At 38.7% G+C, this 19,151-nt stretch overlaps 1 protein-coding gene across 6 annotated transcripts in view; it reads right to left on the bottom strand.

The window, feature by feature from the left end:
* Window positions 1-311: 311 nt before the first annotated feature.
* The window catches only part of EMCN (endomucin), a 112,059-nt gene continuing 93,219 nt past the window's right edge, over window positions 312-19,151 (bottom strand). For all 6 annotated transcript variants that reach the window (XM_054029980.1, XM_054029978.1, XM_054029977.1 and 3 more), the window contains 2 exons: window positions 8,836-8,909; window positions 312-2,359 (listed from right to left, as the gene is read on the bottom strand). In XM_054029980.1, coding sequence (XP_053885955.1) covers window positions 2,354-2,359; window positions 8,836-8,909 — 80 coding nt within the window. In that variant the 3' untranslated portion in view covers window positions 312-2,353. The remainder of the gene's footprint in view (window positions 2,360-8,835; window positions 8,910-19,151) is intronic.

Here is a 19,151-nt window from a genome sequence, read left to right on the forward strand (position 1 = left end):
AGAGAGACAGAGCGCCTTCTCCTTTCCTAGTCTCTCTCTTGCTGCTGAGCCCGGCTCCTGCCCCTCTCTCTCCTACACTGAGGAAGAGAGCTCTTTATATCCCCAGCATGCTTTGCCGCAAGGCCTAAAACTCGCTGGTATCCCTTGGAGCCACAATGTCAAGAATGCTTCGCTGCAGAAACAGGGTAACATTTGAACCTGAGGCCTGCCTCATGCAATGTGCAGCAGGAAAACAGGATCAGGTCCAGTATTTGTATTTGGTGTGGATTATATATTGTGTATTTGCAGAGAGAGAGAAGAGAGGCTCTTAATACAGATACAAAGTTTTATTGTAAGATTAACATTATTTGGACACTTAATGACAGTTTCTGCACAAATCTTACATAATCTTGATATTAATCTTCCACATTCACATTTCTCAGCTCTTTCAAACTGCCCTATAAAGAATGTGTGCCGAAACACCTATTTTACATTTACATGAAAACTTGGGCATAGATTCTTCTTTCCATTGGGAATCCTCAGCAGTCAGGAAGCTGAAGTGGGTATAATATTTTATATAAACTCTTAAATTGCACGTTTTAGATGCCTCACCTTTTGGAAGTACAGACATCATGATGCTTTTGCTCAACCAAACTCCCCCGAGTCACTCAGATGATCTAGCACAAAGAATGCTTTATCTAAGCATAAAAGTTCAGCTGCAGTCTGTAGCACACTGGTTGTGGACTTGGTGCCCAGCTTTCACAGTGCTTCATAGAAAAGTTTTCCGTTGAGTCTCTTAGGCCTTGGCTACACTCGGGACTTCACAGCGCTGCCACGGCTGTATGTACTCCACCTCTCCGAGGGGAATAGCTTGCAGCGCTGCAGGCTTTGATTACACTGGCACCTTACAGCGCTGTACTCGCTGCGCTCAGGGGTGTGTTTTTTCACACCCCTGAGCGCAGCAAGTTGCAGCGTTGTACACTGCCAGTGTAGCCAAGGCCTTAGATACAGGATAAGACCCATCAAACAGAAAACAAGAGAGCTGATAATGCCTACCACCGGAAGAGCACTTTTCATCTTCAAAGTACTGTACAAACATTAACTAATTAATCTGCACAATAGCCCTGTGAGACTGGTAGGTAGGTGTTATTGTTGCCACTTTGCAGAGCAGCAAAACTAGAAAGAGGAGCTAAGTGACTTGCCCAAATGCACAGTGGAAAGAACTAGGATTAGAATTCTTGGTTCTCAATCCTGTGTTTAGACCACTAATGAGACTCCTGTGTCTCATTTTCATATTTCGGCAAATAAATGAAACTTGAATCAACAGATGGAGATTGATCAAATTATTATAATTTCCAAAGGTTTATATATCTAGAAAAGCAGAACACATGGAGATAGCAGCACTATTTAGATATTTACATAAGTGCTTTATAAATTGAGATATTCTGCAGTTATCACTGTAAGGAATCATTAAATTTCCTGAGTTGATAAATAATGAATTCCATGCATTACTCAAAATTTGAGAAACAAAGTCTATCACTGTTGTTATTCCTTTGACAAATGCAGCCTGTAGTATTGTAAATGCCTTTTGAGTCCTCACTGTATAATGCAGATTAAATCTGGAGAAATATTCTTACAGCATATATAACAAAGTGACTACCCAAGGAACAGTAAAAAAAAAACAAAAAACCCTATAATATTTGTTTGTAATTAGTTTGCATTTTAAGGACCATGTGCAGCAATTTACAGTGTTTTAAAAAAATCTAATGTAAAATGTAATTGGTAAAATCGCCCCCTTCATGGAAACAAACAAAAACAAAACCACTTTGATATTATCTCCAAGTGCCCCATCCTGGTGAAGTGCTTAGTACTGTGAGTAGCCCCACAGAAGTCAATGGACGTACTTGTGGTAATGATAATTTTGCATACTAGTGTTTGAAAGATCAGGCCCCAAGTTTGCCATCTACTACATGAGATTTCAGAAGACTATTTATTGAGCATATAAGAAAATATATTAACATATTCCTTCCTGTATGGGAAGAAAACATTTCTATATACAAGAAAGACATCACTATTAGTCACACACCACCAGATTTTTACAATACCTTTATCATTCCTGAAAGTTTCTCTGCTTTAATATATGTAGAAATAATAAATATGTACAGTGCATCAGTTATGTAGCCATTAAGAAAACACAAGAGACTTTCCAGCAGAAAACACGAGGCATTTAAAGTATGGAAATTAAGAGCTAATCATAGAACAATTAACACAAATGTCCTGCCTGTCTGTAGGAAGCTGCAGCTGATCCACATGTCCCCTGTGGAACTGTAACTTCAGAGGGCAGTTCCTGTATAATGTGGCAAAAGAGGCAGCTTCACATCTGAAATGGCAATAAAAATCTCAAGATTATCATCCCTATTCAGATTATCAACTATTGGCATACAAACAAGCTTGTTGTTATGGTGCCAAAATCAAAAGAAAACGATTGGAATTATAGATGGAATGTTTATTCTCAATTGCTTACATCTGTAGGAATTCACATTATTTGTTCTCCCAGGGCAATATTTGATGAAAGGCCTCACCTGAGAACAAGGACTTGCCTCAGTTTATAAAATATTAATTGATTTCAATTGAGCAGTAATTTCTCACCAAATCGGTCTGGTTACTGAATGTGCAAATTCATGAAAGAAAACTTGCTCCTTTAATTCATTTGCCAACATCAGGGGCACATTGGTGAAGTCGAATGGAGCACCAAGCAGAGCCCCAGCTTATAAGAGCACAGTGACCAAATTTCCCACTATGCCCATACAAAGACTGACCCTATGAATTTACTATTATTCTCCAAAAGGTCTTAGAATGAAGGACAGGGGCAAGTTTGGCCATTTGTACAATCAGATTTCCGCCCACCCCCCCAAAATGACTGGTAAAAACATTGAGTGAATGCATTGTTTAGGAGCTGCTCCTGCTGCACTCATGGAAGCCAATGGGAGTTTTGCCACTTCCTTCAGTGCAAGCAGGATAGAGCCTTCTGTGCATTTCTCATTTGTTGTTTCTTAGCCATACTCACTCTGAGCCCTATCCTGTGATGTGCTGAGCACCAACTCACATTGGCTTCAAAAGGAGTTGAGAACCCTACCTCTTCCCATGAGGAACTTTGCAGGACCATGGGTTCTTCCCCAGAAATGGTGCCTCATTACTATATTCTTCCCCAATAGGTACTGTAATTTAAATGCTTTCTTTTTATCTACTAGAGATAGAAACTGCTTCTTACGTATGCATTTTGATCTGAACACTTTTTATCTAAATGTACATAGTCTTTCTAATTCTATTTAAAGGTTCATTTTGTCTGATTCTGTCTGCTTGCTATCCATATCTTCATGCAGGCTTTGGTGCCTTTGCCTTGGCACGTATTGCTTGGTAGTCTATGCATCCTATATTCCCCAGAATTGTATACTGCCCATTTGGGAAGTATATTTTTAAATTTTATTTGACTTTAGCTCTCTGTGCCTATAGTGCTAATTCCCATCTATCCTAATGTTGTGCAGCATGCTGCTCGTTGATTGGCTGCCGGCCTGAGCCCCGGAATGGCTGCGTTTCAGTGCTGTTGACTGTTTGAGTCCTATTCCTGCGATCAGACCCATGCAGTTAGACCTCTGCGCATATTTGGAGCACCAGTGAATCACTCATGTGGATCAGCTTGCAGGATTATGGTCCTGCTATATAAAGCTCAGTGTAGTAAAATGTGCTGTATGAATATCAAATATGTTTGCATTATATACATGAATTATAGAAAGAAAATGTAACTTTTTTGCGTGGTAATAGTGATCAAGCTCTCTGTACACTACAAAAGCCACTTAAATGCCTCTGAAAATATTAATATTACTTTTAACTTAGCAACTTCATTCATTCACGGCGGCAACCAGGTTTCTTTTCAGTGCTACAGAACTGCTGCTCATTACTGCTTCCAGCGGAAGCTGTTATGACTTCTAGTTAAGGTAGCAGAGTCTTAAATGCCAAATAGCTGTGTGTACTCAGGCCCTTATCTTCCCCCTCCCACTTCAAAAGGCTGGTCTGCATCCTGCAGCGAGGTGTAAAGAGATATTAAAAGCCAACAACCAACCAGTTAATTAAAATTGTGTGCTTGTGGCTGTGGGGGAGGAAATGTGGCAGTGGCCCTTTCGGAAAGGTCAGATAAACAAAGGGAAAGTGTGGCAGCAGCAGCAGCCATCTTGGGAGAGGTGCAACAAACAAGGCTTTAAGATAAGAAGATCTAGATGTCTTGAAAGGAAAGAAATTCTCCGGTACAAAGATCTATCCACCAGAAAACAAAGACATGGCCACAAAAGAAAGTAACTCCCCCTCCAGTAAACAAACTATAGATGTGGGTGGAGAAGCCCCAGTTACTGAGGCTGACTTGAAAGACCCACTGTTTAGAAATCAGAAAGATGAATAAAGTTGATGAGGGAAGAGTTCCAAGTTTGCTAGAGATATTTAAAAAAATGAAATTATAATAGACACAGAGAGCAGATATAATTTAAATTAAGGGCTCCTTCAAAAGTAAACTCCCAATCAAGGGCAAGCTTCTTTTTATGATCCTTTTTTTTTTTTAGGGATTTCAGAAGGTTTAGGGAAGGGGATATTATTCTAGGGGGATTATAAGAAAGTACTTAATCCCACTTTAGATCAATGAAATGTACACAGAGGGCATGTGGGAGCAGCAAATGCAAATTTGTTGCATCATTGAGAAAATGAGGACCTGGGTGTATGTCTGGTGGAAAAGAAACTGGATGTCTACTACTCATGGATTCTAGGAATTATAGGATTTAAATGTTCTAGGACCTTGGCTAATTTGGTCAAAAATCCTAACCCAGAAATTATAACTTGGTCTGATCATGCTCCCTGCATATATTAATTTAAAAGATTGGGACTCAGTGGAAAAACAAAGGGCCTGACAGTACAATAGAACTTTGTTGTATGACCCCCTTAAAATTTTCAGCAATATATAGAGAAAAATTATAAGGAAAGGATCAATAAGTGTTTTTGGGATGCTGGAAAGGCAGTAATGAGAGGGATACTTACAGATATAGCATCATACCTCAAAAAGTTGAGAACTCTTGAAGAAGAGAGATTGGTTAAAGAACTTTCTGTTTTGGAAAGTAAACATAACTCTACAGGATCTAAAAAGAGTGTATAAGAAAATAAATGAGATAAGAGGGAAGATTAATCTGTTACAAAGACGAAAAGCTGAGCAAACACATATATTAAAGAAAAATATTATGAAAAGGGCAATAAAGCTGATAGGGTTTTAGCCAGAAATTTAACAAAGAAACAGAATAAATCATCCATCCCTCTGATTAGAAATAAAAAGGGAGATTAGTAACTGGCATCAAACAGATCTCAGAAATGTTTGCTAACCTTTTCCATACTTGGTACACTTCAGAACATCCAAATCCTGAACTTATAAGTAGATATTTGAGAAGTATGAAAATGCCTCAGCTCTCAGAGGACGATGGGGCAGCTCTTGATAGGCAAATTGCTGCAGAGGAAGTTGAAGTTGTAATTAAGAATTTAAAATCCAGTAAAGCTGCAGGTCCCAATGGATTTTCTGGGGAGTATTATAGAGTTCTAAGGCAATTGTTGGTCCTTATTTTAACTGAACTGTTTAATAGTTTAATAATATTGCAGGGGAATGATATTTCAGATTCACTGAAAAAGAGGCAAATATTGTGGTCATTCCTAAAGAAAGAAAAGACCTTACCAAGTGCAATTCATTCAGACCTATTTCTTTAATTAAAGTGGATGCTAAAATTTATGCCAAGGTGCTAGCAAACAGATTGGGTGTTATCGTGTACAAATATATGCACCCTGACCAGTGTTGGTTTGTTGACAGGCATCTGTCTGATAATAGATTCAGAACTCTGAATTTGATCCGTAATGGGCATTCGAGCAATTCTTCCCAAGCACTTCGTTTTTTGGACACTGAGAAAGCCTTTGACTGGCTGGAGTGGGAGTACCTCAGACAGATTTTGGTAAAGTTTCATTTTGGAAATCAGTTTTATAGGGGCATTTTCATCCTCGCACATCTGCTTTGGTTAATGGTCATCAATCCTTTCCTTTTAATTTGTCTAGAAGTATGAAACAGGGTTGCCAGTTATCTCCCATGTTGTTTGCTTTGGCAATGGAGCCATTTACAGTAAATGTTTAGAAGCAGCCCCTTGATAAAGAGCATCAAAACGCCTTCTTGGATTAGAACACAAAATAAGTTTGTATTCTGACAACATCTTGTTATATTTGCAGGATCCAGAAGCCTAGCTAGAAACTACAGAACAATTTACTTTGGAATTTGGACAGCTATCAGGCTTCAAAATAAACCGTGATAAATCTGAAATTTTAGGAAATATTCCCAAAAGGATCAAAGTAAATTGTTATCAGCTATATAAATTTAAATGGGTAAAGGAATCCTAAATATTTTAAAGAGTAAATATTGTGGAGAAACAATTGTAGAGCACACTACCAGTTTGGGGTGTCTGCCCTGAGGTGAGCACTCCTGGTCATTGAGCCATTCTAGACAGCATGACAATGCACTATTAAAATGTGTATGGAAACATAAAAAACAAAAGGTGAGTTCTAAGCTTCTAAGGCCTACAATGTGGGATGAACTCACTTTCCCAAATTTAGCTTATTATTATTGTGCATCACCTTTAAAAGACATGATTCAAGTTAACAATAGAGCATCCAAACATTGGGTAAAACTCAAACAAAACAGAAGCCCAAATTTAGATATTCCCAGTAATTGTTGGGTTAAAAAGAAATGTAGGTCACCAAAAAATAAAAAAAATAAAATCACCCATTCAACCAGACATCCTTAGCAGCTTTGGAGAAATTTAGTAAACTCCTGTTGCTTAGGCCCTCTCCTTTATCTACTTTCATTAATAATCAGGAATTTATCCCTAGGAAATAAAGTGACTATTAAATGTGGATATGAGCTGAGATTACTCAATTCTCACAACTGTTCCTGGGGCCTGATTTGAAATCATACCAATATGAAGATCCCATATTTTCAATATTTACAACTCAGATGTTTTATTGTGAAAACTGGACACAAGGCAGCTCTATCTAGACCTTGAACCACATTTGAAGAGTTGGTCCAGGAGCAAATAAAATCAACAAATAAAAGATTTAATTTCTAAGATGTATACAATTTTGACTGGAAAAAAAATGTTGATAAGAAAACAACCCAGATGAAAAGATGGGGAGGAATTTGGACAAAGAAACTGATCTGGATGACTGGGTGTCCATGTAGGAAAGGGGTTATACACCTCCAAATTGTGTAGCTCATAAAGAATTTTTTTTTATAAATTACTATATAGATGGCATTTGACTCCGTTATATTTTTGCCAATAGAGAGGTGCTATGTTGGCGGGGTTGTGGTGAAAGAGGAACATACTTGCACATCTGGTGGCTATGTCCAGGAACTGGAGAGTTTGGGGAGGAAATTATTAAGAGATCCACTGACTGCTGACTTAGTGCTCTAGTAAAAGATTTGTATTTAAACAGCATGACAAATACATTTATTTTTTCTTGCAAGCAGCTAAACTTTGTTTTTCACATTAGTGGTAAAAGGCGACTCCTCATCCTATGGAATTTTGGTATAGTAAAATATGGACTGTCCTTGTCATGGCAAAGCTTTCACACCAAGTTTATACACAAGAGAAATGCCAAAAAGAGGATAGATTTTTAGAAATTTGGGTACCCTTTGTAGTGTACCCAGAGTAGGAGATCTTCCTAGCCAGCCAGCCAGAATCTTTAGCAAGGTTCTTTGAATATTAACTGGATCCTGAGTAACAAGTAATGTATGGAGTAGTATGTTAACATTTTATTATAACTTTGCCTTAATAAAAAGTAAATAAAATAAAATAATATAATAAAATAATAATAAAAGCTATGACAAGTGGCTACTGTGAAAAGAGGGGCAAGGGTGCAACCATAGGGGGAAAAGATGAAAAGACATGACTGCCTGAAAATACTTTATATTTGAAGAACAACACAGAGACCTTGATGGGTTTCAGGTTTTGACCTGGATGGATTCTCTAGAGACCCCTGCCTTCCTATATTCAAAAATGTGGGACAACATTTTCAAATTTAAGATGACTGAAATCAAGCACCTTAATCCACATGGAAGCACCTAAATAAAAATGGCCTAATATGCAGAGGTCTGAAGTGTACACAACTTCCTGTGAAGCCAATGGGGTTGAGGGCTTAGCACTCCTGTAAATCTGGCTGCTTTTATTTAGGCACATGACTTCAGACACTGGACTCAGAGGGTAAACATATGTTTAGTTCAGGTTCACAATCAAAAATGTAAAGCTCCACCCAATAGGAAATAATAGTCAACAGTCAAAGCAAGGAAATGCACACGTTAGGCCCCATCCCGCAAGGTACAGGGTACCTCCATTTTTATTGACTTCAATAGATATTGAGAAAATAGCACCTTTTAGAATTATCTCAGCATAGTGCAGGATTGACTCTTATTTTAGTAGAATGCTAACGCATGATATCAGCTGTAGCCCATATAGAAATCTTAACTTTTTGAGTACATGAGTGGCAAAATATCAGGCCAGAGCAATGGAGCAAAATTCTAATATTGCTTTTGCAACATGGGAAAAAAACCCAGCTAATTTGTGATTCTAGTTCATGAAAGTTTAAGCAAAATGGCCTTAAGCTTCTTACTGACAGAAGTCATTAGTTTTTTTCTGCTTACGGTTCTTTGCTTTTTGTTTTAGCTTAACTGAACCACGCTAATGATAACAGATATTAATGACAGTTACAGAAAACAGAATAAAAGAGTAAACATACATATTTATTGCCCAGGTGTGAGGAGGATTCATCATGTTGGTGAGTTCTATTCTTTCCCTGAGAGGAGTGTTCACCTAACGAAGAGAAGGTACATTTTGATTAATTAGGCATAGAAACATAATGAGAAACAAGTGCAGCAAGAATACATCACAGGCTGCTTTGCAAAATTAGCCCAGTTTCCCTGTCAGAATTACATTGCATGCAACATTCTCCATTCCACTCCACACGGTGGATCTTGACTTGGCTATTCTGTATTCTCTGTAGCTTCAATTTAGAAAAACAGGGATGGACTTAAGCATGCACTTAAGGCTTTCCTGAACTGTGGCCTAAGTGCTCATAAGTTCCATATATATCTGTTTTTCCAGAACACCCTATTTCCCATGTTATTTCTGTTAATATCAATGGGAGTTCTATGCTTGTAGGTGGAGCAGAATATTGGAGTCAAGATCTGTGTGGGGCTGAAAATAACCCCAAACTGGTCTTGTGAAACACAGAAACATAAACTGAGTGCCTTTCTGTCCACTTCTCAAAGGGACTTTCTCACTAATACTGTACATGTATGAGACTAAATTAAGAGGTATATATAGTTAAATGACAATAAAGTTTGAAACATCCTGGTAAAAATGTATCATATTTATCATGATTACATACTGTATAAACATACAAGTCAATACAAATCAGAGGTGCAACGAATCCACTATGTTCTATTCAACTGAAAACTAAATTGTAGCTATTTATTTTAAATGAATAACTAATGGTCTCAAGTGACCCTTACATGGGCAGCGATATATGCCCTACAATACAGTGCAATCTTCAGAGTTCAGCGGAGAGAGACCTTGCTATCCACTGGGATTCTATTAGAACTAGTTGAAATATCCGAAAGTAATTTTACAATAAAAATTGAATCTGTTTTGATTTCAAAGTGTTTAAAATGGAACCGTTTTTTGTGTGTGTTTATTTGAATATTTTTTAAAAGTTCAAAATGTCTATCAAAAACATCAAAAAAGTTATTGAAATGGTTATCAACAAATGTTTGCTTACCAGTCCCCCACCCCAGTTTTTACTAAACAAAAAATATCAGGAACCAGTTCAGTAGCTTTTTACTATACAGATTTGGGGGAGGGGGGAGGGCGGAGGGAAGGGAAGGGGAAGAGGAAATATTTGAAAAAAAAGGTCCAGGTTTTTTTGGTGAAAAATGGAGCAGTTCAACAATATCAAAATATTTTGCGACAATTTTTGTTTTCAGACAAATGCCAGAAATGTCAACCAACTCTAGATGCAATACAGTTTTGTCCCAACCAACTGCACAGATTTTTAAGGATCCTCCCTGACATCTTTATGGGTGATAACAGTCCCCCCCCAACTCATTTTTTCTTCACCTGCATGTTTTAACCTTGCTCCACTTTTGGTCATCTGTACAGCATTAAGAAATAGAGAGACTGGGAAAAGATGGCGGGTAGAGGGGAAGACAACAAATAGAACTGGTTGAAAAAATGGGGAAGGGGAGGAATTCCACAAAAAAATTTGCCAAGATTTTTTTTGTAGAGTTTCAAATTTTTCAAGATTTTCTGATCAGCTCTTCTGCCAAAGGTATTTTCCCCATCCCTGTTACCCACCATGAAGACTTTATAAAAGAATCACAATGCCCCCACTGAAACAGGACAGTTCTAAAGCCTTGATCCAAAGCTGTTGATGTCAGTGTAAAGGCTCCCCTAGATGCGAATGATCTTTTGCTCAAGATCTAAAATGAGGTATGTTTCTTAGAGCTAGCAATAATGACTGCTTCAGAAAGCTGAGTACACAGACTCATCCCTCCAGGAGTAGTGAATTTACTTTCTTTAAGGTCCAGGGAACACGGGATTACATTAGTCTCTCCCTAGATGGCAGAGACATTTAGGCCAGGCACCCTGCCTAACACATGATCTAGCCAGACAGTCCAGTGTGATGTATGTGACACCCATAGAAGGACTGATCCACTCAAAAATTGCTAGGGGTCAATGTCCTCTTTGCAAGATCAATGAGCAGCCACTGAGAATTTGATCTGACAGTGCAATGCCTCTATGGTTTTTTTTAATTGGTTGTCTGTGTTAACATATCACCTGGTGGGGAGCTTTGTGGGTAGAATTCTAGAATAAACCATAACAATGCCTGCTCCATCTTTGCTCACATATTTGGATTACAGTGAGGTTTTTACCCATGAAAGCTTATGCCCAAATAAATCTGTTAGTCTTTAAGGTGCCACCAGACTCCTTGTTGTTTTAATAAACACAGTATTAGAGTCTATATCTACTACTCCAAACCAACAATTTAGTGAGGAGGACAGAATAGAATAGAATTTCAGAATAGAAAAGGGAACACAGGAAGTCTCTGAACAAAAGAAACTAAGGCAATAAATGGACTGTTTCAGAAATAAGAGCGGATTATGCCTCAAAGAAGCTATAGAGAATTTTAGCATATACGTGGAGCACCTGAACAAGCCTACAAATGGGATATTGGAAAGCAGGAAAGGGAGCAGTATTACAATTGTTGGATCCAAGATGTTTGCTCTGCTGAATATCTTGGGGCACCAGGAAAAAAAATAAAAAACAGAAGAAACTAATTTGAATGTTCTTATTTAAGTGTGAAGAGATTTTTATTAATCAAAAAAAAAAATGCTTAACTGAAAGATATTGTTCCCAAGACTGTAAAAAAACAAGTTTTGACCCGTGTATTTTATAGCAAGTCGAAAGGTTTGGTTTCCATGTGCATGTTAGAACAGCTGAGATTTCAATTTACTTTCAGAATTATTTAGCACTAAACTGTGCAGCACGTTGCTAAGTGTGGCTTACGGGGGAAAGTTGTCTTGGCCAAAATCTCTGAATATGGTGAATTATTTTGAAAGTCTGGACAAAGAATGCAAAAATATTGCTGTTCTCAAGCAGTCTAGATAGATTATATGGGCACCTTGGGGGACTGTTGTTCAGAGAAAGGACATGATACACGAATCACCAGAAACACCAAAATAGCTAGCCTTCAAAATCAGTGAGAAACAGGTTTTTGTTTCCTTTAGCTGATTCAAGATTGTCTACCCTAGTCAAAGCTAAGCAGCATATTTAAGAAATTCCACCATTGGCGTAGTAGATGGAAAATACTGAAGGACTATATAAAAGAGTGTGAGATCATCGGTGACAACTGACACAGAGCTGCCTCTCACTGTATGTTTGTACAGCACCTAGCACAATGGGGCCCCAGTCTCAATTGGAACATATACGTAATAGTGTAATAATACTAATGAATTTTCCCGGTGCCAGTTAATTACTGTGGAAAATTCATTTCATGATTGTCTACTCTGTTAAAATCACTAATGGAATTATTATAAAAAGGTGAAAATGTGGGAATTAGGAGGTATTGACAGAAAAAAATTGATGCAGTTAAACACATGTTGTCAGTTGCACAGGTGTAAGTGCAATGGGACCCCACTTTACCTGTGATCTTGACTTGCGACACCTCTCCAGTTGGAGTAGGAATTATCTCATATAGATTGGCAGAGGGCAGTGAGAAGCCAACTGCACATAAATCATGCACAGCTACAAAAACTGAAAGAAATGATGCACAGATTAAGAAAGAGGCCTGAGGTACAGTATTAGGATAATGGAATTACACAGATACTAGCCCGGAAATTTTATTTGACAACTAACCATAAAGCCTTACTGAAATCTTAAGATCTTATTCCTATTACTTGCATCCTCCCTCTCTTTCATTCTCTTGTATTAGTTGTTACACTCACTTGCTGTGTTTTGTCTTAAAATGGATTGTAAACTTCTCAAAGCAAGGGTAATGTAACATGTACAGGGCCTAGCACAGTGGGGCCCTGATCCTGGTTTGTGCCTCTAAGAATTGCTCTAATACAAATACACACAAACAACAATAATGTTAAAACTAGGATAGCTTCACAAGGAGCTACTGTAATTCAGCATTGGTCTTTGATATGGTCAGCAAGTTATTATGGAACTTATGAAAAATTGTTTTTTTGCAGCCTAGCCATTCAGATACTCTTATCAAAGTCATCAAGTGAAATTCAGGCACCAGACTATAATCTGATATGCAGTTTCCTTCCTTCTGCAGCCAGTTGTCATCCTTAATCAGAATGGGGATGGAGGAGATAAAGAGCAGAACTTGGTTATCATGTGAAGGTAAATACAGTTGTTGATTCAATAATGTATTTACTTGAAATAAATGGGAAATGTAGCTCAGATGCTAGCTAATTGCAAAAAAGATTCCGCAGAGTCCAGAGTGACAGTGTCAGGTTGACATCTTTTCAGTAATAGCACAGCTAAAAACTTAAGTGTTGTTATTGAATAAAACCATTAATCTGCAGCAAGCCAGGAGTCTCCAGCTATTACACCTAATGTACTAAAAAGTACACAGTACTAAATAAATTGATGATATGAAGGGGAAAATATTGTATTCAGTGAAGCAGTTTTTATTTGTTGAATGAAACTTTCACTTGGGTGGGGAACATATGGCATACGTAACACCCACGAACATGTTAATTAGTTCTTGCAAGTTGCTGCCATACACAGTGTCCTAACAGATCAGCGCTTGAACATTTATTCTGACACTGTTATGCTGCTGACTTGTGTATCACTGGTTGAGTGTACTGTGACTCTTTGCTCTACAGGGGATTTTGGGGTCTGAAATAGACATTTCTCTGTTCTATATTTATTCAGGTACTTGAAATTTATAATAGAGATGCTAGGTTTCCAATTTGACTCAGGATGCTAATGTTGTTACCCCGGGGACAGATATAACAATATCCTGGACAAAATTTATAGAATTAAGTTAAACCTTATTGAATTAAGTATTTTAGGAGTCCATTGTATTAAAAAGGCAAACTTGCATGTACTATTGTGGTAGTGTACAGAATTTCTTCAGGAGGAAGACAGGATTAATGCAATCTCTGGGAAGTGTTAGGAACTTCAAAGGAATTTTTGGGACACTACATGTGATGTGCATTTCCTAGGAAACACTTGCAGGGAAGTGAATGCAAATGACCCACAGAGGATTGCATTTTTTTAATGCTTCTCCTTGAGAAGAAAGCCATTGTCAGGCTGATGAGCTATTCAAGCTCTCTTCAAAGCAAACTGGCTAAATGAAAAGAACGAGGAGTACTTATGGCACCTTAGAGACTAACAAATTTATTTGAGCATAAGCTTTCATGGGCTAAAACCCACTTCATCGGATGCATGCAGTGGAAAATACAGTAGGAAGATATATATACACAGAGAACATGAAAAAATGATTATCACTACAAAAGTTTTTTTCTCCTGCTGATAATAGCCCTCCTTAATTACTCTCGTTAGAGTTGGTATGGCAACACCCATTTTTTCATGTTCTCTGTGTATATATATATTCCTACTGTATTTTCCACTGCATGCATCCGATGAAGTGGGTTTTAGCCCACGAAAGCTTATGCTCAAATAAATTTGTTAGTCTCTAAGGTGCCACAAGTACTCCTCGTTCTTTTTGCTGATACAGACTAACACAGCTGCTACTCTGAAACCTGGCTGAATGAGTGACTCACAGGAGGCATGAAGGTTCTTGTTCTGAGCAAAGGGTGTTATGAACTTGAAACCCTGTGTGGGGTTTGAAGCACTGCTCACCTGCCAAAGCCCATGTTGGTGTTGGGGTAATCCTCGGTAAGCTTATTAGCCTGCATGCAGGTTCTTTTATTGTTTTTAATGTTTTATGTGCAATGCTTTAGATCTTAAAATAAATATGCTTGCTTAGAAGGAACTGTGTGTAATTTATAACAGTTGGCAATTATTCTGTTATCAGTCTCTGAAGAGAAGACAAAAGAAGCCTACTTTGGCAGCCTGTCTTTTTCTGGGGATGCCACAGCATAGTCAGGGGATCATGACGTCTGGAAATACCCTCCTCAGAAGGGAGAGAGCTGTGTGTCTCCACCCCAGACAGACAATGTCTAGGGAGATGGAAGCCCAGAGTGGGTGCCTTTTCTGGGCCACAGAAGGGGAATACATGTGGAGTTGCCTTGAACAGTGATAATCCCAAGCACAACACACATGCAGGACATAACCAGAGAAGCATGAGGAGTAACAGCAGCTGTCCTAAGGATAGGTCGTCCAGAGGCCTTTATACTGCAGAGACAAGCACAAGGAGCTCTTCGAATTTAATAGGAGTGCTGCCCAAGTAAGCAATGTAGGCCATCAAAAATAAGAAGCTGTATTTTGTGTTAGATTTCTATGGGCATGTTATTAATGAGACCAAGTGTGCTCCGTTGTCACTCCACGACAACATCTATCAGCAAAAAACCCGGCATATATAACAATCATTTTGGTATAAAGCAATTGCAGTGTAAGTGTCTATTGCTCTGACAAAAATGTAACAATAGAGGCAAATTTTTCATAAAAGTGCAAAAGGCATCTGTGGAGACCAGAAGTTGTATGTTTTTCTCTATAAAACTAAAATTAAAAAGGGAGGGAGTGTAAATAATGCTTGAAAATAGAACTGTGCTGGACTGAAAATGCAGCCACAGCAAAACGAGGGAGCGCAAAAATAAATTCAGTGATGACTACACAGCTGATTGTGCCCTGTTCAGCTAGTAACATTCACAGTAATACACTAGGAAATAGGAGACAGTCTGAGGCAGGTAATAGTAGGGGAAAATCAGGGCACAGGTAGCTCTCACTTGAACCCAACTCAATGCTGATCTGGCCACACTGGGCCTAACCAACAAATAGTTCCTTCTCACAAGCAACAGGAAAGAGGTACCTATCCAGACAACAATGTCAGTTATGGGGCACAATGGAATAGAAAGATAAGGGATAAGTAGCTATCCACTGCTCAATAACCAACCAGTGAAAGATGCAGAAAGAGGCAATTCCCCTGAGAGGAGGAGGTCTCAGGGTACAGCTGGCAAACCAAGTATCCCGAAAATTCAGGTGCATACATCATTCCCCAATGCTGTGATCCCTTAGCAGTCCCAAGAGTTCTCCTCAGTGGCTGGGGTAGACTTTGCTTTAAAAACTCTTGGAAACACATACAGGACACAGAAATAACAAACAACAAAATAACACTCATTAAAAACAGCCACAGAGATGTGCAGAAAAATGTGTAATTGTACTAGATAGTAGCACTCAGAGGCCTCAGTCAGAATTGTGTGGTGGGTGCTGTACAGACAAAATAAAAGACAGTCGCTGCCTGGAAGACCATGTGGGGAGTTTATTTTTCAATTTCTATGAGGAAACAACAGTGACAGGTCATTATAAAATAAGAGACAAACCAAGAGAGGGTGAGAGAAAAATCAGACAGAAAGAAAAGGAGTACTTAAGGCCTGCCTTGACAAAGCCCTGGCAGAGATGATTTAGTTGAGGTTGGTCCTGCTTTGAGCAGGGGATTGGACTAGATGACCTCCTGAGGTCTCTTCCAACCCTAATATTCTATGATTCCTCCCAGGGGGACGACTTTCCATGAAGCAGCTCCAATACTATCCACCTTCAAGGAGAAAAACAAACAAAAAAAGACATTGAAAGCACAGTTCACAATAACAGAAGCAAAGATTTATTAGGTAGCCAAAGTCACCACCTCAAGTACATAGGAATGCCTTTACCCTTTCCAGGCATTGAGTATGCCAGTGGTCTGCTGCCTGCTGACCTGCATTGGAGGTCTCCTCATAAGAGAAAGAGGGAATAGAAAGCACTTCCTACATCAGAGGGGCTTGCACTTTCAGGTGACCCTGGATTCCTCCCTGTAGATCCTAGAAGAAATGAAGGAAATGAGAGAGAATGAAACCACTAGTGCAAATTGAAAAATGGGGTCTGATGTGGAACCATTCCCCATAGCCAAACTCCCTTTGGCATGAGCAGGGCCCCCAGGATTGAGCTCCCGCTAGGTCAAACAGACATTGAAAACCTCAAAAAACAAACAGGTGCCTTACCTCCTTAAGCCCCATCACCCAGATGTGCATGTGCTCATCACAGAAGACGCCCGGTCTCTGGGCCTGTAGATGGAGGGATAATTCCTTGTCTTCCTCCGACATGGTTCCAACAACAGCATGAGGGCATCATGTCTCAGGACATATTTGTGGTTAAATGTGCTCGACAGAACAAATTGCTTAAACAAAACATTGACTCTCCAGGGGAGAGAAGATGGGGGCATGCCCTAATTGTGAAACGATGGAAAATCATCGATCCAAAATACAGTTGCATAGGCATTTGCTCTGAGAGTCGTGTAAGTGCCACAATGTGCACATATTCCAATGTCTGTCATACATCCTACTCTGTACTCTCTCTCTCTCTGCACCACAGGTTATTTTGGAAGGAATGACACCTGGTGTATCAGAGTACATTCAGGTGTCTGGATTTCTCTAGGCATCTTTGCAATAACTTCTACATTGCCACATTCTCAGGAGACTTTATATTAAATATCATACTGGTGTGATAACAATATCAAGGACCATTGCTACAGTCAGACAGCTGCTAGTGCAGCTACTCCAGTCTTGGTTCCAAAGTGATGATTTATGATCCATTATCTATGTATCAGTACAGTTCTACCATGTGCAGTTCATATTTATGGGACATCCTCACTCCAAATACTATGCCTCAGTGCTTTCTACAGATCCACTTCTTTCAATTGCCTTTTAGGAGGTTAATAAATACACAGTCTACAACGAAGTATATGAGAACCCAGCTCCCACTACAGAAGGAGGTAGCTAGGATGTCATGTTGGGTTTTTAAGATGTTAGACAACTATATCTGGGTGATGACTGTACTTGTCTCTCGCTTGTCATAGAAAATCCTGCATTATCATGCATTCTTTGGAAACATGCCTAAAGTTGAAATGTCATATATAGAACTCTGTGGTGAATGCTCAGTCCTAGAACAGGAAAACCCAACATAAGCTCATATATTCACCCATTTTCCTGGCTGACTGTTGTGATGCAGTGTGTGATGACTTCTTGTTGCTAGCAAGCAGAGCCCTTCACATGCCACATAGACAGTCTGGAGTGGCAAAGTTATATCTCTGCATGCTCCATGTAAGGCTTTTCCAAATTATACACAGTATCCAAAGTTCTTGTCCAAGTCAAATTTTCACCACAGGCTGCACTTATGCTTTAATCTCACTTCTCAGGTGTTCTAATGTACTACTAAACTCTCACATGAAATCCAAACCTTATAGACATATATCCTTCAGCACACACATTTTTCTTATTTGTTTCTAAAACGATGAGAACATTAAACTTGGTATTACATGGTTTTCCTAGTGTCATAAGGTCCATCAGCAGAACAAATGTATTTGGGCCAACTCTTTGATTGGAAGACATTTTCTGCACTTCTTCAATATTATTTGTAGATATCCCTCCATATGTTCTAAAATTCTTCGTTACTTCTTTAAAGTATGATCCAAATGCACTGCTGAAATAGGCTAGTCTCCTTTGTTCTCTATTGCTAGAGACCAGATGCAAAATTCTGCCTTGACACACATCCCATCCATGCAACCTCATTGAAGACAGTGAGTTTCCAGGGTTGCATGTCAGGGCAGAATGTTTCCTGGTAGTTTCTTTTGCTTTTCTAAAAAGTCATTGTTCCTTCCTCATCACCAAATTACTGTGGATAAATTCAAAAACACCAACTGTGCTTATTGACAAAGCTTACTTAAAATACAAGATCAAGATTAGCCATTCATGTAAACTTCCCAAAGCACTCCACCTCCATGGAATATTGAGTGACAACATACCCAATCAGTGAAACAACAGAAGCATTACCATTGGTTGAATATACACCTGGAGGGCAAGACACATCTAAAACCATTGAAAGATGATTAAGATACAGGAAAACATTTAAGCATGTGTTTAACTAACAAACTGAATAGCTCCATTGACTTTGATAGAACTACTCACACATGTACGTTTTTAGCTGCTTTCCTGGATTAAGACCCTCAACTTTTTGCAGATTACATGTGCACCACAATAAAAATAATAATAGAGTCAATGGCAGACAAAGTGAAGTCCTTTCAATGCTGTTTGTGAAAATGAAGCTGCTTATACTATGATTTCCTCTTTTAATTGAATTGCTTTTCCTGAATCTAGTTTAAAAAAGGAATGCATATAAAAGTTTATATGACAGATATGGCAATTTCCTGCAATATCTTTGAGAGATCTGATTGAATTAAGCTTAAATAGCTTTGCAGTCCATTGTATGATAGATGCAAAGTTGATGTGCTATGTGGGTTTGTATGTCTCTATAGGGGAGATGTGTAAACACTGGGAAGGATTATGAGCTTCAAAGGACTATTTGAAACAATGTGCCAGACCAGAA

The sequence above is a fragment of the Malaclemys terrapin genome, chromosome 5 (assembly GCF_027887155.1).
Source record: "Malaclemys terrapin pileata isolate rMalTer1 chromosome 5, rMalTer1.hap1, whole genome shotgun sequence".
Lineage (NCBI taxonomy): Eukaryota > Metazoa > Chordata > Testudines > Emydidae > Malaclemys > Malaclemys terrapin.